Source organism: Carcharhinus amblyrhynchos, chromosome 2 (assembly GCF_965287045.1).
Source record: "Carcharhinus amblyrhynchos chromosome 2, sCarAmb.v2.hapA, whole genome shotgun sequence".
Classification (NCBI taxonomy): domain Eukaryota; kingdom Metazoa; phylum Chordata; class Chondrichthyes; order Carcharhiniformes; family Carcharhinidae; genus Carcharhinus; species Carcharhinus amblyrhynchos.
In genome coordinates, this window is record NC_137325.1 from 18,526,904 (window position 1) to 18,550,885 (window position 23,982).

The window sequence follows — 23,982 nt, forward strand, 5'->3', positions numbered from 1 at the left end:
TCACCACCCTCTGGGTAAAGAACCTACCCCTGACATCAGTCCTATAACTACCCCCCCTTAATTTAAAGCCGTGCCCCCTCGTGCTAGCTTTCTCCATCCTAGGAAAAAGGCTATCACTATCCACCCTGTCTAAACCTCTAATCATCTTATATGTTTCAATAAGGTCCCCTCTTAGCCGCCTTCTTTCCAGCGAAAACAACCCCAAATCTCTCAGTCTCTCCTCATAGGATCTCCCCTCCATACCAGGCAACATCCTGGTAAACCTCCTCTGCACCCTCTCCAAAGCCTCTACATCCTTCCTGTAATGTGGGGACCAGAACTGCACACAATACTCCAAGTGCGGCCGCACTTGTTTTAAGAGCTCACTATTTCTGTGGCATCTCCGATGGAATGAATTTCATTCAACCATCACACTTTTCTTTGACAAAGTATTTTTCAACAGTGCTTACTGCCGTAACAAATGTAGATATGTCTTCTGTGAACTACTCGAGTATTCGCTTACCTCCCACTCTGAGACAATGCATGAGTGTGGCTTTCTTGCAAATCACTGTTACATCTGGACTGTCTTACAGCTCTTTTCTTCAGCTAATTCTCCAACTTACTTTTTTCAGAGACTACACCCAGGCTTAACAAATTGAGCACAGCGAGCATCGCTAGTAAGTAGGCTCATGTAATCAAACACAGAACAATTGATACTACAATATCCATGTCACCCATTTCATGGGACATCCAATACATGTAGCTGGGGCTTAGCAGAAATTGAAATCTTTAAGAATGGAGTGGAGATAGAGTCAAGGGTCTACAGCATAGAAACAGGTCCTTTGGCCCAACTTGTCTATGCCACCCAGTTTTTACCCCAAAGCTGGTCTCAGTTGCCCGCATTTGGCCCAAACCCCTCTATACCTATCTTGCCCATCTAATTGTCTAAATGCTTTTTAAAAGACAAAATTGTACCCGCCTCTACTACTGCATCTGGTAGCTCATTCCAGACATTCACTACCCTCTGTGAAAAATTGCCCCTCTGGACCCTTTCAAATCTCTCCCCTCACCTTAAACCTATGCCCTCTAGTTTTAGAGTCCCCTATCTTTGGGAAAAGATGTAGACTAGCTACCTTATCTATGCCCCTCATTATTTTATAGACCTCAAAAAGATCACCCCCAAGACTCCTGCACTCCAGAGAAAAAAAGCCCCAGTCTATCCAGCCTCTCCTTATAACTCAAACCATCAAGTCTCGGTAGCATCCTAGTAAATCTTTTCTGCACTCTTTCCAGTTTAATAATATTCTTTCTATAGTAGGATGATCAGATTAGTTCACAGTATTCTAAGTAATGTCTTGTTCAACTTCAACATGATGTCCCAACTCCTGTGTTCAGTGTTCTGACCAGTGGAACCAAGCATGCAAAATGCTTTCTTCACCACCTTCTTGATATCACACAAAGTTTTGGCCTCAACAACTTTCTGTGGGAGTGAATTCTACACATTCACCCTCTCTGGGAGAAGAAACTTCTCCTCACTTCAATTCTAAAAGGTTTACCCTCTTACCCTCAAAGAAATGGTATCCTAAAGGCGGCATCAACAACAGTTCAGCATTCCCTCGGCACAGTTCTGAACCACCGGTGTGGCATTCTGCGCATAACTCTTGGTGTAGAATGGCAGTAGACGGGAGTGTTTGCACTGAGTTGGGCTGATTCTACATCAGCCTGTAATGTAACAGTGTAATCTTTATAAAGTTTTGCCACATTCCTGGATTGTGAAAATATTCTTCCCCAGTGGATGTTCCAAAGTGATCTCTAAAATAGCATAATGGGACCTTTCACAGCCAAATAAGTGGGCATCCATTTTAGTTCTCATCTGACTGAGCAAAAATCCCTCAATACTGCACTGGAGTGTCAGATATTGTGTCCAGCGGCAATTATAAAAAGCATACCCATAGGGATCCTTTTGGAAAATTAAAGAACAGTCAGAACTTCCAACAACAAAGTAAAACCCAGCTTGTTTTTCATTTAACAAAAGGCCCATGAGCTTAAACAAACAGCAGACATATTGGGGGTAGGGTTAATATCATTGGACTAGTAATCCACAGGGTCAGCTAAATGCTACGGGGACCTGGGCCCAAATCCCACCACGGCAGCTGGTGGAATTTGAATCCAGTCTCAGAAATGATGATAATGAAACTATTTACGACTGTCATAAAAAATCCTCTCCTTCCTGAATGTCCTTTAGGAAAGGAAATCCACCATCCTTACCAGGTCTGGCCTACATGTGACACCAGATCCAAAGCAATGCATTTGATTCTTATATGCCCTCTGAAATGACCTAATAAACTATTCAGTTCAAGGGATGGGCAACAAATGTTGGCCTTGCCAATGATGCCCAGATCCCATGAAAGAAAGTTGCAGGTTGGTACTGAATTGGTGAAGCTTAATTACAGTGCTAAAAGTGGACTTAGCAATCAACTGTGCCTCAGTTGCAATCATCCTTGACTCAGAGCCTAGAATCTCATTTGGTTTATTGCCGCTGACCTCACCATCAGCACAAGAGCGATCAACATTCTCCCTGGTGAGCTGGATGGCTCTGTCCTCAAAGAGGATGAGGACCTTGAGTTCTAGCATCCCTCTGCCCATTTGGGATCTCTCCATCTTATTGCATGCCAGCTTCTTCTACAAGAAAACAGATGGAGAGCGTGTAAGCAGGATGCGTGGCAGGGCGGATGATAAAGGATGCCTGACATGTGTGGATGGTGAGTGGGAGCAGCGAGGTGATGAGGTGTGTGGGAGAATGAGTGAAGGGGGTGGTGCCCTTTGAGCTGGCAGTGAGTGAGATCCCTGTGGATGTACGAGAAGAGTGACTTGCCCTGGCAGGACGGAGGAGATCATTCATCCTCTTCCTGCACTGGTTGCAATCACAACTGCTGCCGCCATGCTGGGTTTGTGACCATTGCTGCAAGGTTTTCATCCTGAGCATGGGTAGCATCGATGAGTCTCTCCGGGGAGGCATCTGCAGAATTTCTGGGCTGATTTCCTGGTAGTCATCACTTTCCAGCTCACCTGCTGAGTGTGGCTGCTGGACACTGGGGCGGCCTTTAAAACGTGGCGACACAATGATTGCACTGCTGAGGTGATGGCTGGCAGGTGATCAAAGGCTACATGTGCACTCTCAGTTCATCTGTTTGTTTTGAATAAATTGTGCATTCAGGTAAGTTTAATCATTTTATTATTTTTATAACATCTAGTCCCACCAGTTGATTTAGTTTTAGATTTGCACTCGCTGTCCCTTCCTGTCCACCTGTTTCTCATTCCCTGTAATAATCTTTTTTTCTTTTGCACTATCCCTACTCTGTAATGTCCTACACATTTCCAAATGTGACCCACTACTTAGTTGGAAACCCTTACCACTAGTTACGTGGTTCACAGGAACACTGGTCCCAGCACCGTTCAGGAGTAGGCCATCCCAATGGTACAGATCCTAATTCTCCCAATATTGGTACCAGTGCATCATAAACCAGAATCCATTTCTCCCACACCAGCGTTTGAACCACACATTCATCTCCCAAATCTGATTTGGCCGAAGCCAATTTGCACGTGGCTCATGTAATAACCCAGAACTGTTGAGGTTCTGCTTCCTGATTTGGTGCTGAGCTCCTCATACTGACTATGCAGAACCTCCTTCTTCGTCCGCCTATGTCAATAGTACCTACATGGACCATAACAAATGGGTCTTTCCCCCTTCCACTGCATGTTCCTCTCCAGCCCCGAGCTGATGTCCTGAACCCTGGGACCAGGCAGGCAACACGGCCATCTGGATAAGTGTAAATCCTTCTGACTATACAGTCTCCTGCTACCCTTTTATTCTTTGCTGCTCGCCCTGGTTAAATGGCTTCCTGTACCACGGTGCCATGGTGAGTCAGCTCATCCGCCCTCCAGCTCGCATTCTCATCCAAACTGAAAAAAACTCAATCCTGTTGGACAATTGCAAGGACTGAAACTCCTACACTCCTGCTCTCTCAGTGTCCTTGCAGTCAAAGCCTCCTGTCCTTGACTGAATCAGAAGACCCTATCCTAAGGAGTGTTAACAACTCTTGGAATAAAGTATCCAGATAACCTAATGCACACTCCTAAGATGTGTAGGTTAGGTTGGTTGGCCATGCAAAATTGCTTCTTTGTGTCCTGGGATATGTAGATTAGAGGGATTAGTGGGGTAAAATGTGTGGGGTTGTGGAGATAGGGCTGGGGGTAGGATAGTTGTGGGTGTAGACTCAATGGGCTGAATGGTCCTCTTCTGCACTGTCAGGTTTCTATAACATTCCCCCTCCCTGATATGCCGCAGTTCTGCAGCCCGGCATCCAGCTCAGTAACTCGGAGTTCCTGCAGCCGCAACACTTGCTGTAGATGTGTTTGCCATGTATCCAGATGCTCCCACATCCTGCAATTGCAGCACATAACCTGCCCTGCAATCTCTGATAAGTGTTAATTAACTAATAATTGCCAATTAGATATAGGCACTGCCTGTAAACTTTACAATGCTGATAAAACGATACAATACTCACAATACTGATAAAACGTACAGTTTCTAATAATAGCAGTTGCTTTTTCACCCACTCCTCCTGCTGTGCCAACGTGGAAATCTGACTCCCTCATTGTAGCAACTTTCCACTACACCATTGTGAACAATTTCATGCAACGTCATTGAATATCTACTGCTTCTTGCCCTCCTTCTCTCCTTTCCTGCCACTCTAAACCAACCAAAATACTTATTTTCCCTTGCTCCAAAACAAATAAAGAGTTATAACTAATCCACTAACATGTTTGCAATTCCCCTTTGCTGACTGATCATATTTAGTTTGAGTTTTCTTGCAGAAAGTACTTGCCTGATGTGCAATGAGGCCCAGAGGGGTCAAAGGCCATTAATCCAAAAATCAGAAAGACTGCTTCTGCTTCATGTGCTCAGCGCAAGAGCAGACGGCTGAATCAGTCACAGGGCAGCGATGCGATATTGGATTCTTCACACAAACTTACCAATCACACACTGATGAGGAGTAACAAATACTTGAAGTAATTTTGCGATTGAAGTCCCACCATATTATGTACAAGTGAAGAGAGATTGCAGAAATCAGAGGGATTTGGGTGCTTTGTAACGTGATTCATGGTAAGTTAATATAAGGTTCAACAAATGATTAGGCAGGCAAATGGAACATTATTGTTTATTGCAAAGAGAATGGAATAAAAGCAGGGCTATTTTGCTACAGTTGTACAGGACACCGCTGAGGCCACATCTGGAGTACCATGTACCATTTTTGTCTCAGTTAAGAAAGGATATAAATGTATTATAAACAGTTTGGAGAACTGCAGTAAGGTAGCAAGGTGGCACAGTAGTGCTGCTGTCTCACAGTGCCAGGGACCCAGGTTCAATTCCAGCCTCAGGTGACTGTCTGTGTAGAGTTTGCACATTCTCCCCACATCTGCAACGGTTTCCTCTGGGCGCTCTGGTTTCCTCCCACAATCCAAAGATGTGAGTGTTAGGCTGATTGATCATGCTAAATTGAGCCTGAGTGGCAGGGGGATTAGCAGGGTAAATGTGTGGGGTTACGTAGATAGGGTGGGATTGATGTTGGTGCAGATTCAATGGGCCGAATGGTCTCCTTCTACGCTGTAGGGACTCTATGATTCACTCGACTGATACCTGGGGTGGAGGTGGGGCCCTTATCTTATGAGGAAGGGCTGGATAGGTTAGGCCTCTATCCATTGGTATTTAAGAGATGAGTCTATTGAAACACAAATCCTGCGGGATTTGAAAGGGTGGTTACTGAAAGGATGTTTCCCAACCTGGGATAGGCTAGTACAAAGGGACACAAAGAATCTCCTTAAGGGGGAGCATAATAATTCTGTGTGCTCATTTGGCATGCCCCATACTTCCTCATGGCTCTCTCGATATGGATGTCAATCCAAGGACAGTGTACAGTTTCTTTTGCCATGCATCTTGCTTGTTCAGAGTCCATGTGGCCCTGTTGCAATTGCAGTAATATTTTGTTAAGTGCACGGTAAATGTTTGTTTATTCCAAATCCCAGGATGGAATGTTGAAACAACCGCCCTCAGCTGTAATTTTACAATTGTATATAATGTGAGGAAAGATTTGAAAACCAAAGAATTATGTCCCAGATGTATTGTGATTATTTTAATTAAACAATAAAATAAACAACAAGTCAACTGAAAGTACACTTAACTTAATGGCTATACACAATATCCCTAACTTTACCCAGTTTCAAACACCTTTGTTTCAGAGCTAATTCTCCCCAAACTTCCACAACATCTTATAGCTCTTTACAAACTATAAAACAAAATCTGGTAACAGTAACCACACTGGGCGGTTATATATTTTTGTGATTGCTTCTCAAGTGAGGCAAAGCAACTGGTTGTTCAAGATAGGCTTTCTTCACAGACACAGTTTATTGGGAGTTAATCCTCGCATAGTTTGATGTACAGTTTTTTTCATTCTTTTGATCTTCCCATATCCGCACTAACATCTTTAGAAGTTAAACTTAATTACCTTCATTTCATGTGTCTACCTTGTAAAATTTAAAGTAAAACTCACACCTGACCTGCTCCTTTGAACCTCTGCCACCTTATCCAAACCCTTTTCTGTCCCAATCTTCATCGTTACCTACTTGCCTTAGGTAAATACCTGCATGCAGTGTTGTTAGGCTCATCAACATATCAAAAGCACTAGCTCCATTTCTCTAACCAAGCTGTTCCTGCCTTTAAACAGTTTCTATTTTAAATAGGTTTTTAAATAAATACATAACCAGCAGAAAACACTACAATTAATTAGATTCCCCTGATATTTTCATATCATCATGATATTTCTTGACAATATCCTGATGAAGGTATTCCAGAATCAACACCTCTCTTTTAAATCTTAATCTTTTTGGGATACCAAATTCATCCCTATATGGCCAAAAGGACCTTTTTTTTAATTTATTCATGGACATTCCTGGCTGGCCAGCATTTATTGCCCATCCCTAGTTGCTCTTGAGAAGGCAGTAGAGAGCTGCCTTTTTGAATCGCTGCAGTCCTTATCCTGTGGGATGACCCCCCAATGCCACTAGGGACGGAATTCCAGAATTATGAGTCAGTGACTGTGAAGGAGTGGCGATATCTGTCCAAGTCAGTTTGGTGATTGACTTGGAGGAGAACATGTAGGTGATAGTGCTCCCCTATATCTGCTGCCCTTGTCCTTTGAGATGGAAGTGATCATGGCTTTGGAAGGTGCTGTCTAAGGATCTTTGGTGAATTGTTGCAGTGCACCTTGTAGATGGTACTCACTGCCATTACTGAGGGTCGGTGTTGGGGAGGGAGTGGATGTGGTGCCATTCAAGCAGTGCAGCTTTGTCTTGGATGGTGTAAGCTTCTTGAGTGTTGTTGAAGCTGCACCCTCCAGGCAAGGAGGAGTGTTCCATCACATTCCTGGCTTGTGCTTTGATAGGCTTTGAGGATTCAGGCGGTGAGTTACTCGTCGCAGTATTCCCAGCCTCTGACCTGCTCTTGTAGCCACTGTGTTTATGTGATGAGTCCAGTTGAGTTTCTGGTCAATGGTAACCCCAATGATGTTGACAGTGGGGGAATTCAGTGATGGCAATACCGCTAAATGTCAAGGTGCTGTCAAGAAACATCTTCTGATTTGTATCTGGCCAACTAATAACACACCATTATGGCTTCAGCGGCATAGCTTTTGGTATCCCTTCTCTAAGCTGCAAGGTATGTACTCAATATGGTCATTTTAACATTTTCTTCCACCAAAGGTACATTGTTAATTTCTAGTATGATCACAACTTTGAGCCCCCAGTAATCCAGTTACCAAATAGAAAACTTGCGATGACCATGCAAACTTACTGCATTTTAATGAACCACTCTGACCCCTTGTAAGCAGAGAACCTGGTTGTTATCAGCTGTACCATTTACTCCCATGGGTCATTATTTTAATATTCTTAATGGCAGAATGTTGGCACTAGCTTTGATGACCATCTCGAGTTTGAGCATGTTTTTGCCATTCCTGTTCGGATATATGTTGATTGTACAGAAGCCTCCAGCTTTGTGATTGCACACACACATTGTGTCATACTTACACTGTTGAAAGCCTAATAATATTCAGGTCTACCTGGTCTGTCCCCTTACTAACCTCATGCGTATGGACTTGCTGTAACTTCTGTCACACTCTGTTGATGCTACCAGTACAACGCTAGCACCTTTAGTTTGACTTAGTTTATTGTAGTCTCTGACCTTAATGCCATAGCTAGATCTTCTGCACATGCCCAAAGCCCTTTCAAGATATACCCCTTGCTGTGGTCTTGAAACACCAGACAATTCACAACTGGTGCAGCAGACAATGGCACCCATAGTAGTTAGACTGTCTTGGCACATTGGCCAATGGTTGTAGCCACACCCAACATGAGTTGCTTTCCTGTCACAGTGGTTTTATACTTCCTAAGGATTTGAACAAGGTGTCAATATCACACCCTATTTTTTCTAATAGGGTCCCTCTAGAAGGTTGCAATTGGCATTGAAACAATCACAAGTTCCACGATTCTCTCCAATAACCCAGCTTCAGAGAAATCAGACACTGCCCTCATCAGGACTTTCACTTTCAATCAGATCATAGAATCCCTACAGTGCAGGAGGCCATTCAGCCCATTGGGACTGCACCGACTTTCATAGAATAAAATTTCTACAGTGCAGAGCAGCCATTCAGCCCATCGAGTCTGCACTGACTCTCTAACAGAGCATCTTACCCAGGCCATATCCCCATAATCCCATGTATTTAACCCCCACTAATTCCTTATTATTCCCCCCAAAACTTGAATATTTTAAATTCTTTATCTTCTTGAACTAACTGGTGATGCAATAGTTTGCTTTTTTTTTGCTGCACTCCTGAGAAACCATGATGCCAGTGACACTGCCTCCCACCAACTCAACCCAGAACCCCACTTCCACCTCCCCCCTCTCACTTTCCTGATCACTTGCTCCCAACTAGATGGAATAATGAAAATCTTTTGAATGAAAATGAAATCTTTTCCTATTACAATCAAAACACGTCAAGGTTTTATAAAAAGAACCTCCTCCCAACGTCAAGTATATTGTGCCATATTCATAAACTAGAATTCTTTAATTGCATTTTTTAATTTGAGCTTGATTCCCTGCAGAGCTTGCTTCCTATAAATCAGGTTGGCTTCTGGGTTTTCCCCACCCCTGGTTCACTCACACAGAGATAACACGACAGGAGAGGGACGGTTGGATTCCCTTCTCTCAACAATCAAAAGTTGGACATTCCACAGCCGGCACAGTGGTTAGCACTGCTGCCTCACAACACCAGGGACCTGGGTTTGATTCCTGGCTTGGATCACTGACTGTGTGGAGTTTGCACATTCTCCCCATGTCTGCGCGGGTTTGCTCCAGTTGACTCCTGCAGTCTGAAAGATGTGCTGGTTAGGTGTATTGACCCGAACAGGCACCGGAGTGTGACGACTAGGGAAATTTCACAGTAACTTCATTGCAGTGTTAATGTAAGACTTACTTGTTGCTAATAAATAAATAAACTTTTACTTTATTCAGTTTCTGCAGTTCGTTATAATAGTCATACCACTGTAAAACTGATGAAATAAAAACTCGGAAACAATCTGACCAAAAATATATTAGCAAGGCCAATGCACAACACACTCATTTCTTACTTTGCTTCTTTTTTTAAGAAAAGCAGACAGAAATTATATTTCAATATAGTTGGATTGCAGAATCTCAGAGGTGGTAACAGCCATCATTACTCCTATACTAGTATTTTGGAGTTGACCATATATTTTATTTTCATAAGGCAATTAAACTAATCGTGAAGGATGACAGAAAAAATATAAATACTCCTGTTAGTAGATTTGAGAGTCCTTTCATGTTTTTGGCATATTGATTATGTAAACTAATGTCCCCCAAAAAAATTATCTGACACATTAATTGTAAACTGGACAATCAATGCCGGTATATAAGGACTTGACAGAACTCCAGCCAGAACCTCTATTAGGATACACAATGATTACCAGTCGCCGAACAGAGGGAAAGAGGGGAAGTCGACATCTTTGAGAGAATTTGGAAACATATTCCTTGTATGGTGATTAAAAACAGAAAGTTCTGGAAATACCCAGCAGTATCGCGGGAGAAAGAAATGGGGTTAATGTTCAGTTAACAGAGTTTAAGGTTGAAAATACTTTGCACATTGACCTGAAACACAAGTTCATAAGATATAGGAGCAGAATTAGGCCATTCGGCCCATTGAGTCTGCTCCATCATTCGATCATGGCTGATATACTCCTCTTCATCCCCATTTTCCTGCCTTCTCCCCATAACCCTTCAACCAATTAAAAATCTGTCTAACTCCTCCTTAAATTTACTCACTGTCCCAGCATCCACTGCACTTCAGGATAGCAAATGCCATAGATTCACAATCCTTTGTGAGAAGTAGTTTCTCCTCAACTCTGTTTTAAATTTGCTACCCTTTATCCTAAGATTATGACCCCTTGAGCTAGAAATGTCCCACAAGAGGAACCATCTGCTCCACGTCTACTTTATCCATACCTTTCATCCTCTTGTATACCTCAATCTGATCTCCCCTCATTCTTCTAAATTCCAGAGAACGTAGGCCTAAACTGTTCAATTTCTCTTCATACGACAAACCCTCATCCCTGGAATCAATCTAGTGAACCTCCTCTGAACTGCCTCCAATGCCACTACATCTTTCCTCAAATAAAGGGACCAAAACTGTGTATAATATTCCAGGTGCGGCCTCACCAATGCCTTGTACAGATGCAGTAGTCATAATTTCCAAGCTCCCAGATGAAAGATGTACTAGGGAATCCCTCTCGGAACTTCCCAGATAAGTATTCACATTCCCCTAAGGGCAATTGCCCTGCGCTGTGAATCAGCCAGAAAACTTTGATGGTTTTGACAGGATTACACTAACAGTTATTCGGAAAATATTAGAAGTTTTAAAACCTCTTTGAACTTCTGGGTAACCATTGCTAAGACCCAGGCCCAGCCATCCCACATGACCCACCCCCCCAAAAAAACCCCGTCCCCTCATCCCCAAAGTCCAAGGCCCCCAAGCCCTCTCCAAACCATCTCAGACCTCCAACATCTCCCACTGACCACCCCCCCCACCCCCCGAAATCCTCTCCACTTACCTTAGACGCTTACTTTCTCCCTAGCCTGTCAAATTCAATGAGAACCTTAAAATAAAAAAGGAGGCATGTCAATCTCACAGAGCTGGACTTCAAAGATTGGCCTCCAGGACCGTCCAGATCTCGCCCGGCCCGTGTCAGGAGGTTGTGTGAGCCAGGCATGCAAGGAAGAATTTTATCCCAAGGAAAGGTTCTTGCGTCAGTAATCCAATGCTGACTGCCACTCTGAGGAAGTTACGGTCCATTAATTAACTCTGTGGGTGGGATTTTCCAATCCTCCCCACTCCGGGAAAGCAAGTTCCAAACTGAGATCAATGGACCTTTCGCTTGTCTGTCAAATTCTCCATCTCACAGTAGCTGGGCCGGATGACATTGGCTTATTTCTTTCAGGTCAGGTGCTTGACTTGCTGAATGTTTCCAGAATTTTCTGTTTTTACTTCAGATTTCCAATATCTGCCATATTTTTAAGCGCAATTGGCTGAAGCTAGAAGGTTTAACCTTCTCAACAGAACTGGTATACAAAATCTTGGTTTAGTGCAATATTGAAGGAGTGCAGCAATATCAAAAATGCAAAGGAGATGCTGGTCTACATTATAAAGTGACAAGATTTCTAAAGTAGGTTATTGGCTGTAAAGCCCTTTGCCATATCCGGAGGTCATTAGAGATGTTATATAAATGCAGGTTCCTTCTCAACTCGTGTATTAAGAGCTATTTGAAGCACATCACAGTGGGTAAGTTTGACAATAAAGGAGCACTTCTCATTCTACGCCTAAATGTTTCTCAGATGATTCCAGTGTTTTATTTTTAAACCTCTGCTAGATGTGGAAAACCACCTGCTAATATTAGGTTCAAAGTTACCCTCGCTGATTTGAGCCCATGGCCTCGATTCCATTCCCAATTTTTAGGTAAAAAATAAAAGCAAATTACAGCGGATGCTGGAATCCAAAACAAAAACAGAAAGTGCTGGAAAATCTCAGCAGGTCTGACAGTATCTGCGGGCAGAGAATAGAGCCAATGTTTCGAGTCTAGATGACCTTACATCAGAGATAGTCTGGCTGATTCCTTGTCAGCGCTGATAAAGGGTCTTCTAGACTCAAAACTTTGGCTCTATTCTCTCCCCACAGACGCTGTCAGACTTGCTGTGATTTTCCAGCATTTTCCAATTTTGAAGTATTGGCCCAGATCTTCCAGCCTCCGGATTATCAGAAACTGGGTGCACTATCCAAGATGTGTGTCGGAATCTCACAGAAATCCAAACACATTGATGTCTACTGGGAAATGCCAGGAACCTTAAGTTTAAAAGGGCAACTCCCCTCCAGGAGCTCAGATTCTGAGTTAGAGACAGAAAGTTCAGACAGTTCTGACATATTAGCTGCATCGTTACTGAGGAAATGTTTAGACAGAGACATCCTAGTAAAACTCCTGGAAATCTGTACAACTAAGCCCCATGCTCCCATCCCCACTCATTTCTCACACTGCACCCCCAATTCGTCCCATCCCCTCTCGCCAAAATCTTGCTGCTGTTCACGCCAGCGGGATCTTATGATGCAGCCCTGTCACCAGATTCCCAGAGGTGAGGGATGGATTCAACGGAAAATTCCATTGACAATGCAGGTTACCGATAGCGAGTGGCATGCCGCCTCCTGCCACTCCCAAACACACCACTGAGTGGAGAAATAGCATGTCCTCTGAATACCCCAACTACTTGCCTGACCCCCCTTAACTACCTCCCCAGACCCACCTTGACTCCCCATCCCCCTCACACCCAGCCTGGCAAACTCTCTCAACAAGACAAACCCCTCCCAACTCTCCCATTTACCACCTACCAGCCTCACCCACCTGCCAATCTATCACCAATTTGTCATCACCCAACCACATGTCACCTAATCACCCAGCCACCACTACCACTCAATGCACTTATCTCAATCCACTTATCTCACGTATTCTACTCACTTAAATGACCCACTCTACCCACTTACTCACCCTAGCCATTCACTCATCCAGTCACCTGTTTACACTGGATATTTAAACTTATCTTACAGCAGCCAGTGCCGTGAATGGGGGCTGTGGCTTGTCTGGCCCCAAGCATTCCAGCACTGTGATGGAGTTCACTGATGGACATGGTGTTCCTCACTTCTATAGAAGCCGGTCTCAGAAGACCTGGCCAGAAGTACACAGCAAGGTCAGATGCAGAGAAGTAGGAATGGAGCGGCCAAAAGAGAAAATGTTGGAAAATCTCAGCAGCTCTGGCAGCATCTATAAGGAGAAAAAAGAGTTGGTGCTTCAAGTCCAGATGACCCTTTGTCAAAGGAATGAAGGGGCAATTTGACATTGATTGTCACTTGATGGAAGATCCAGACCAATATACCAAAGAAAACTCTTCCATATCATTTACTTGTCCCATAATATTTGATCATTAAGCTAAACCAGAGGTAAGATTCTAGACATGGATGCTTTGAATTTTACTTTTTTGATCCTTGTTACCAGATTTTAGGGGCTTGTAAGGAAGAACTAATAAGAAATATTGCAGCTTTAGGAAAGAAGTGAAGATTTTTTCATATGTTGAAGAGGATGATACAAGTGCTCTTGAAGAAAGGAGTGAGGGGAAATTGAAGATTCTTGTTTCGAAAACTATCCAATGACTAAAGCACATTATGATGTGGTTGGACTGGGGTAGGCACAGTAAGAAGTTTTACAACACCAGGTTAAAGTCCAACAGGTTTATTTGGTGGCACGAGCTTTCAGAGCGATGCAAGCTCATGTTACCAAATAAACCTGTTGTTGTGAGACTTCTTACTGTAGAGGATATTAGTAAACCAGATGGGTTTTTACGACAATCAATCAGTTTCATGGTCATCACTGGAACCTTAATTCCAGATTTTTATTGAATTCACATTTCACCATTTGCTTTGGTGGGATTATGAACACAGTTCACCAGATCTTGCTCAGGATCTCTGGATTACTAATTCAGTGACAATACCACTGTGCCACTGCCTCCCCCATGATGTTCTGATAAGGTCAGGTCAGCTCTCTCCACTCCACACAACATGGAAAAAGCCCGTCTCTTGCCTGTCCCAAAATAGGACTATTCCTCTTCAAACAAGGTTCTGTCCCCTTTTCCTTACCTGTCAGTATTCCCTAGCTTTTTCTATTACTGAAATTAATTCAAGGGAGTTTATTAAAAACAGATTGCTCTGCACACACTTATCTACCACCCTCTGCTCCTTCATCTCTTTCTATTGTTTCTTTGTCTTCTTTCTTAATCTCATGTTTTTCTCAAGGTCTTTATTCCATCCCAATCACTGCTTGCGTTGTAAGACAAGAAAATTGAATAGATTTAGACAGTACTGTAGCCAAAACAACAGATTAATTAGCATTTTATCTCATTGCAGTTTATGGGATTTAGTGTGTAAATTGCTGAAAGCAAGGCATAATAGAAACATAGAAAATAAAAGGAGTAGAACATTCGGCCCTTCGAGACTACTTTGCCATTCATTATGATCATCAAACTCATTATTCTGATCTCCCTTCCTCCCCACCCACACCTCCCTCCCCATCCACACCTCCCTCCCCATATCCCCTTGATCCCTTTAGCCCCAAGAGCTCTTTCTAATTTATTTTTGAAATCACTCAACATTTTGGCCTCAACTACTTTCTATGGTAGTGAATTCCACACATTCACCACTCTCCTCGCCTCGGTCCTAAAAGATTTATGGCTTATCCTAAACTATGTCCCCTACTTCTGGTCTCCCCCAACATCAGGAGCATTCTTTCCGAATCTGTCTTGTCCAATCCTATTAGTATTTTATGCGCTTCTATGGGATCCCCTCTCAGTCTTCGAAACTCTAATGAATATAATCCTAACCGACTTAGTCTCTCCTCATAATGCAGATTGCTAATACAGGCAAAACTTCGGGCAGGATTTTCCTGTCTCACCCACTACAGGAATCCCGTTCACCATTTTTCAACAAGTTGAAGTGATATATCTTTAAATATTTGAATGAATCCAGATTTTTCTACCTATATAGACATAAGCAATGAAGAAAGAATTGTTATGCAGATCCTCAGGCCATCCAAATGAATTATATTTATGATATTTACTTGTTAGTGTCACAAGTAGGCTTACATTAACATTGCAATGAAGTTACTGTGAAAATCCCTTAGTCATCACACTTCAGTGCCTGTTTGGGTACACTGAGGGAGAATTTAGCATGGCCAATGCACCTAACCAGCATATCTTACAGACTGTGGCAGGAATCCAGAGCATCTGGAGAAACGCACGCAAACATGGGGACAACATGCAGACTCCACACAGGCAGTGACCTAAGCCAGGAATCAAACCCTGGTCCTTGGTGCTGTGAGGCAGCCCTGCTAACCACGATGCCACCGCAAAGTGTAAACATTGCTTTATAGGCAAAGTATTTTCATTGGGTGAGGTCCCAAAACAGGAAAGATACATACAATCAGTTAAAATTGTTTCCAACAATATCTGAAGGATACATATTGGCAAAGACTCTAGGTTGGACTCCCCTGCTGTTCCTCGAAGCCTTGGTTTAATGTTCCAGCTAAAAGATGGTATGTCAGCTCCAGACTGTGTGCTCACGTTCCATGACCTATGATTGATTCAGAGGTAAGACTGCTGTCACTGAGCCAAGGCAATTCGAGGCAGCATTAATCTACAATCATGTAAAATCCATGGAAGTTTCAAGCTTGATTTTCTCCAGTTAATATCATCCAAATCTAGAGATCAAATAACTTCCTATCAACTTGCTTCAGTTGCACTATTATAGGTTAGACAGTATATCAAGGAACATATTAACATATTTGTGCAAGTGACATGACCAGATGCTTGCTAGTATATACTAGCATAATGAAAACAGAAAATGCTTGGAAAACCCACACTCTGGCACCATCTGTGGAGAGAGCAACAGTGTTAACATATCAGGCGATCAAATTGCACCCGTTATTGAGCGCGTAACCTTGGCAAAATCAGATGTGAGGCAAGTAGCGCATGCATTTAAATTGACTTAACTGGCTGCATGCCCAACTTTACCAGCACTCCCCCTGCTTACCACCACGTACACCCATCTGGAATCAACGCGAAACAGACATGCTCCATATAAGCCCAATTCGGGCACTCCATCAGTGAGGAGGTAAGTTCAAGCATCCGGTAGCTCTCTGCTGCTTATGGGGGTCCTTTCATTGCGGCCATTTTCTTTCTTGTGTCGGTGGCAGCTCTGCGAGTGTGTGGGAGGGATGCGGGGGGGGGCGGGCTGTTGCTCAGCAGGGCATCCGATGTCCAATTTGCAGCATGGAGCCAGGTCTCAGCATTGACCCTGGGTCTTGTGGATGCTGCTGGGTCCTAGTGCACTCGGCACTCTGCCAGCTGAGAGCTGTGCACAATGCCCTTGCTGCAGCCTCTCAACTTTTCAAGGAGCTGTGATTTTGAGGAGCATGTGGCTGGGGGAATGGGGGGTCCACTGCCACTATGCCCGAGATCAATGGGAGAGAAGTAGGGCCCACTGCCACTCTGCCTGAGATCAGTGCATGGGAAGGGGGAGGGTGGATCACTCTGCCTGAGATCAGTGAGGGGGAATAGGGGTAGGGGCCCGCGATCAATCTGGGTGGCGGGGGGGTGGGGAGACAAGGGGGTCTGTAATGTTGTGGAGGGGATGGCAATGTCTGTGGTAGCCAGGGGAGGCATCCAGCCCAGAGGGAATGTGGCAGAGGAGCAGCATTCTATCATTTTTTTCTGCGCATGCGCAATTGGAGGCGCTGATCGGAGCTGTAGGATTTCGGGCTTGATAAGTCCTGCCCACAGGCTTGTGCAGTGTGATTCGGGCGCACTGATATTTTTGCAGGCAGAGTGTGTATTGAGGCGCCTCAGAATGGGTCTAAAAGTCAGATCCAAAACACTCCCAGTTTCAAGTCTGCCCAGCAATTAAAATCAAAATGGTAAAATAGGGCCCTTTGAGTCTGAAGAAAAGTTAACTCTGTCCATAGATGTTGCCAGATGTTGGGTATTTGCAACATTTTCTGTTTTTAATTTCAGAGTTCTAATATCCACTTTATTTTGCTTTCAACTTTGTCAACAAAACGAAGGAGATACTCATTGACTTCAGGAAGTATAGTGGAGGACATGCCTCTGTCTACATCAATGGAGATGAAGTAGAAATGATTGAGGGTGTCACATTTTTAAGTGTCCAGATCAGAAAAAAACCTGTCCTGGTCCTGCCCATGCCAACACTATAGTGAAGAAAACCCACCAATACCTCTACTTTCTTAGGGGGCTAAGGAAATTTGGCATGTCCAATGTAACTCTCATTAACTGTTACAAATGCAGCATAGAAAGCATTTTTTCTGGTTATATCACAGCTTGGTATGGCTCCTGCTCTGCCCAAGACCATAAGAAACTACAAAGCGTCATGGACAAAGTCCAGTCCACTACTCAAACCAGCCTCCCACCCGTTGACTCTGTCTGTACTTCCTACTGCCTTGGAAAAGCAGCCAGCATAATTAAGGACCCCATGCACCCTGGACATGCTCTCTTCCACCTTCTTCCAACAGGAAAAAGATACAAAAGTCTGAGAACACATACTAACTAACTCTAGAACAGTTTCTTCTCTGCTGCCATCAGACCTTTGAATGCTCCTACCTCACATTCAGTTGGTCTTTTTCTACATTCTAGCTACGACTATAACACTACATTCTGCACTCCTTCCTTTCTTTCTCTATGAACGGTATGCCTTTTCCGCATAGCACGCAAGAAACAATACTTTTTTCTGTATACCAGTACACGTGACAATAATAAATCAAATCAAATACAGGTGCTTTGCTGATATTTAGACAAATCATTTGCTTTTAGTCATAACTTGATAGTGCAAATCCAGCTGTTCGGTTAACTTGTGTAAAGTGCTATCCTAAATATTACCAACTTATGCAGACTCAGAATATCCATGGACATGCAAATTCCCCATAAAAAATATCTATTTGCTAAGGCACCACAAAAAATGTTAGGACCTGCAAAACAATGTTGCTGTGTATGTTTGCATCTTATTTATTCCCCTGGGTTGTGAGAGGTATGATGTAGAGATGTCAGCATTGGACTGGGGTAAACACAGTAAGAAGTCTGACAACACCAAGTTTAAGTCCAACCGATTTATTTGATAGTAAACTCACAAGCTTGAGGTTTACCTCTTCGTCAGGTGAATGAAGAGTTCTGGCCTCAGACAGAGCATATAACAGCACAGACAGTTTACAGATTACTGATTGGAATGTGAGTCTTCACAGCTAACCTGCTATTCAAGTTTTAAAGTGGCTGACAATGTGAGTGGAAGGAGCATGATCATAGGTTAAAGAGGTGTGTATTGTCTCCAGACAGTACAGTAAGTGAGGTTTTGCAAACCCAGGCAAGTCATGGGGGTTACAGATAGTGCGACATGAACCCAAGATCCATTCACCTGACGAAGAGGTAAGCCTCGAAAGCTTGTAAGTTTACTACCAAATAAATCGGTTAGACTTAAACCTGGTGTTGTCACACTTCTTATTGTGAGAGGTAAACTTTTTAAAGCATTCTTCATCACCACCCCCATTTCAATTTGCTCTTCCCCATGAGTCAACATCTGCTCTGTTCCAATTCCATGGATACTAATGGTCCTCTGGTATCTCACTCCAGTTTCTATTCTTCATTCATCACTTTGCTATCCAGCACCAGTCTATCCTGCTCTGATGGGTAACAACATTGCAGCACAATTGGGGGAAATGTGTGATTTACAGGATCTTCAAAACCGTCGGGGAGTCAATGGCCTAATGACATTATTGCTAGGCTATTAATCCAGAAAGTCAGCTCATGTTCCAGGGACCTGTGTTAGAAACCTGTCATAGCAGATAGTGGAATTTGAATTCAATAAAAAATATCTAGGATTAAGCAACTACTGATGACCATGAAACCATTGTCGATTGTCAGAAAAACCCATTTGCATTACTAACGTCCTTTAGGGAAGGAAATTTGTCATTCTTACCTGGTCTGACCTACGTATGACTCCAGAGCTTTTAGTCATAACTTGATAGTGCAAATCCAGCTGTTAGGTTAACTTGTGTAGAACGCTATCTTAAATATTACCAACTTAATAATAATAATTACCAACAATGTGGTTGACCCTCAACTGCCCTCAAAGGGCAACCAAAGAAGGGCAATAAATACTGGCCAGCCACCAATGCAATGAATAGAAAAAAAACTCTAACCTTCACTGAAAGTCTCACAATTTCTAGCATTGGCCACTGAATAGACAATCGGGGTGGGAAATCTGGTTGTACAAGCAGTGGCACGGGCTGATTTACCACAGGCTGAGGGTCATACCTTAAACCTTCTTTCACAATATGGCTTAAATCTACACCAGGGCCAGATGCAGGGCAAAGGAAATAAGCAAAAGTGCCCTAATTAATACTTTGAATTGAAATCAATTCAATTTGAGATCAAATCAATCAATCCCACTGAGTTCATGTCAATATATTGTAAATTATTTAAAAGACAAAATTCAAGGATTTTTGCCTCCACAAGGCAGATTAAACAAGTGAAAAGGCAGAATTTCTATTTTAGAAAACCGTCATTTTTTTTTACTTATTTCTCAAAGCATAGGTATTTTTGGTTGTTATCCTTTGAAATTAAATCTTGCTTGAAACATACCCCATACCATTTAGCTGTGAAACCTTTTTGCAATTGAGGTCAACCTATTATCTAGGTTGTTCCCATGGCAGGCCAGTGATGCAGTTGGGAGAGAGAGAGAGGGACAGGATCTTTAAGTACTGTATGAAGAGCAGACAGCAACTGAAGGGTCTCCTTCAATCACCTCAACTCTATCCTATCAACTCTATCCTATCCTACAGTGCCAAGAAAACTTGGGTCCATGTTTCTCTTGTTGGATTAAGGGCATTTTACTAAGGAAGCTCGTTCTGAAAAGCTTGTTCATCAGGCCTCGGGTGTTGACAACGGAGTCCTGCACATTGGGATAGAACTTATCCTGGACAGTAATGCAAAATGCAGCATATGGAAAGGATTAATTGACAAGTATAGAAAGCAATTTCCTGTCTGAATCTAAATTGTCAGTAATCTACCCCCAACCCACAACATTAAAGCCACCCTGACCAAAAAAAAACATAAATGGCATTCTTGACAACTGTGACGACAGTGCATTATCTCTCCTTCACTGCCACGATGTCACACTGACCATACCACTTCCCTACTTTTCAATGCAATGGTACTGCCCTCACCTGATTCCACTCTCGTTTATCCTATTATAGCCATATCACATCTACCAACAGCTAAGTTTTGCAACCTCACACGTCACAATTTCATAGAATCATAGAATCCCTATGGTGTAGAATGAGGTCAAATAGCTTACTGAGTCTGCACCAACAACAATTCCACCCAGGCCCTATCTCCCTAACCCCCCGTATTTACCCTGCTAACCCTCTTGACACAAAAGGACAATTTAGCATGGCCAATCAACCTAACCCGTACAACTTTGGACATGGGAGGAAACCGGAGCATCCAGAGGAAACCCATACAGACAAAGGGAGAACGTATGAACTCCACACAGTGACCTGAGGCCAGAATTGAACCCTGGTCCCAAGCGCTGCGATTTATTCCCAAGAATCAGCCCTTGGCCCTCTCCTTTCCCTAGTATGCATGTTATTCCTTGGCAACATCATGGAATCAGGTTCCACGTGTATAAAGCAGACACCAGCTCTGCATATTTGAGTTTTGTGATTGACAATTTCCTCTACGTGAACATTTAGGATCCATAGCTTATTCTTCATCCCCAATCACAAGTTCAATACTTTCGCCAATGAATCAATCTAAATCTCGGACCACCAGCTCAGATTGTTCTCACACATCCTATTTGCCCATGAGCTGTGCTCCCAGCCCCATACCCACTCCATCAAAAAGACTACTTTGGTAACAGTATTCACCAAGCTCCTTGTTGTGATTCTGCTTTGATCCCCTCCAGGTTCAAATACACCAAAGTTTTCCTGATCAACCTCCCAACTCCCACTATAGACCTATCAGTTTAAAAAACACTGTTGATTGGATCCTCACATCCGACCATTTGAAAATTACTTAAATTAGCAGACAATACTGGAAATACTCAGCAGGTCTGGAAGTGCGAGTACAAACAAGTCTGCATCCACAGAGAGACAGACAGAGTTAAGGTTTCACTCTGAAGCATCAACCTAAAAACGCTGGATGGAATTTTCCCATCCCGTTCACCACAGGAATCGTAGCGAGCAGGGGAAGACCTTATAAAGGTCTGTTGACCTCGGGTGGGAATTTCCAGGCTTGGGGCAAGCGCGCTGGAAAATGCCACCTGTTTCTCACTCTCCACAGATGCTGCCAGACTTGCTGAACATTTTTTTTTTATTTTACATTTCCAGCATCTGGCTTTTCCAAAAAAAAATTACTTCATGACTTTTATCTCAAAACATCTTCACCCTCCATCTCACTAAGACCATCCCTTTGATCATAATTCTGGTCCCTTCTCCAAATACCCCTTCCAGCAGCTCAACAATTCTTTATTTCGCGATTGTGCCTCTGAAGCCAGTAGGGATTTGTTTTTCTAGGTTACTGGCACCAGAGAAATGGTGCCAAGTCTCCCTGACCCCACCTCTCAGTATATTCCAAAGTGTTCACATCAGTACTTTGCAATGCAGATATTCTTTTTCCCTCAGTGGCCAAGCACAGCGGAATATGCAGAAAGTAATGGTCCTGCTAACAATAGTTAGGTGAGTGAATTAACCTTTTTTTAAATAAAAGGTTGGTTAAGGGAAGAATAGTTGTGCAAAGCATCAAATTTCCCAGCTCCTTTGACAATTAGCTATTAGATGGATGGGGTGCTGGTGTAATATCTCATCCAAAGGCTTATAGTCAAAATGAACAGGTATAAGAAAAGGTTTTATTCCAATCACACCTCTAAGCCAACTAGTGTCAAACTCTGAATCAAGAGGTCCAATATCCATGCATACACAAATCCAATAAACTCACTTCCACCATTCTTCACACAGCACAGTCTCAATCTCAGTTGCTATACCAACAGCAGCAATAGAATTGACAAACTGATGGGAAATTGGAATAATTGAACCCAGTGGCTCTCCTGCCTTTTCCTAGTGTTCTCCAGGAACAAGGCTAAACAGTGGCTGGCTCTCTGGCTGATTTCGTCAAGGAATCATTGACTGGGGTCAATCATCATCCGCCCAAAACTGTTACAATCAGTAAAACTAGCAAATAGCTTTTGTTTATTTTTAAAACAAGCATCCACACATTCCTTTTCTACCTCCGCCAAGTCAAAAAGCATCTTCAAATATCCTTGTACAAAATGCAAGTTACTGCGTCCTGGAACGGGTAGAATTGGACCCTGGAATGTGTGTTAATATAAAATGATCATTTGTACCCGCAGAAGTGGCATTCGCAAGGGGTTCTCGACCATCAGCAAGCAACCTGAGCGGAGAGTAGGTCAACGTTTTAAAGCGATACCCACTTTCACAAAGCCAGCCACTCTGCAGGGTTTGCGGGCAGTTGTTCTGACTTTAGCAACTACACTCGAGATGTTACATTCCTTCATTCATTCTTCACCCCGCGCCCAGTCAATGCACCTTTTGTGGTCTCGGATAGACAGGGAAACCCGCAACGAACTCTCAATCCATACAAAGATTCAGGTTAATGCACATTCCAACATGTATCTTAATTTTCCGACAAAAGAAAGAAAAATTATTCAACAGTCATTAACGGGACATCTCTGCAAACAGCTACATCAGACCCCCGCCCACAAACACTTACCTGCCTGACCCAGGCTGGCCACCAGAATCCACAGTGCGATAACATAGGGCGCTTGGACATGCTCCCAGCGGAAGGTGACGATGTGAAACCCCGTCTCGTTGCCCCCGGGTGAGCCCCCATGCTCGGTGTGGCTGTCCGGATCCACCTCGGCTACCGAGCTCCGAGCCACCGGGCAGCAGAGCAACACAGCCAGAGCTGTCAGCGAGACGCATCTAGCCACACAGCCGCTCCTATCTCTCCCCATCTCCTCTGTGTGTGTGTGTGTGTGTAAGTGAGTGTGTGTCTGCCTCTGCCTCTGCCCAAAATCCTCGGTTCCAGGTACTCAAACTCCCCTCCCAGCCGCCCTATTTATAAACCCAGCCAATTAAAGCTGAGGAGAGACTCAACTTGCAGATCTCCCAAAACATCAGGGAGGAGGAGGAAAGGGGGAGGCTTGTATTTTCACACTTTGTCATCTCCCTTTTGATCCACTGGGTGACAAAATTAAATAATTCGTGTCACAAGCTGTCACCTATTTAGTCTACATATTTCTCTTGTCATCTCATCTTTCTGGATGCTATTTGGGTGGAATTTCCCCCATCCAGCCCACGGGCGGGACATGGACCATGCAGAGGTCCATTGACTTCAGGCGGGATTTTCCAGCTTTGGGGCGAACGTGGCTGGAAAATCCCGACAACAGAATTCCCACTGTGCTGAAGGAGGCCATCCAGCCCTTGGAGCCTGCTCCAACAACAATCCCACCCAGGCCCTATCTCCGTAACCCCACATATTTACCTTCATAGAATCCCTACAGTGCAGAAGGAGGCCATTCGGCCCATTGGGTCTGCACCAACCACAATCCCACCCAGGCCCTATCCCCACAACCCCATGGATTTACCCTAGCTAGTCCCCCTGACATTAAGGGGCAATTGAACATGGCCAATCCACCTAACCTGCAC

The 23,982-nt window shown here is 43.5% G+C and overlaps 1 protein-coding gene across 1 annotated transcript in view; it reads right to left on the bottom strand.

The window, feature by feature from the left end:
- Nucleotides 1-23,288, bottom strand: part of LOC145360329 (sodium/hydrogen exchanger 3-like) — a 106,064-nt gene extending 82,776 nt beyond the window's left edge. Inside the window, exon 1 of the mRNA XM_080215529.1 lies at nucleotides 23,045-23,288. Within this exon, the coding sequence (XP_080071655.1) occupies nucleotides 23,045-23,288 (244 nt within the window). The remainder of the gene's footprint in view (nucleotides 1-23,044) is intronic.
- Between the last annotated feature and the right edge of the window lie 694 nt (nucleotides 23,289-23,982).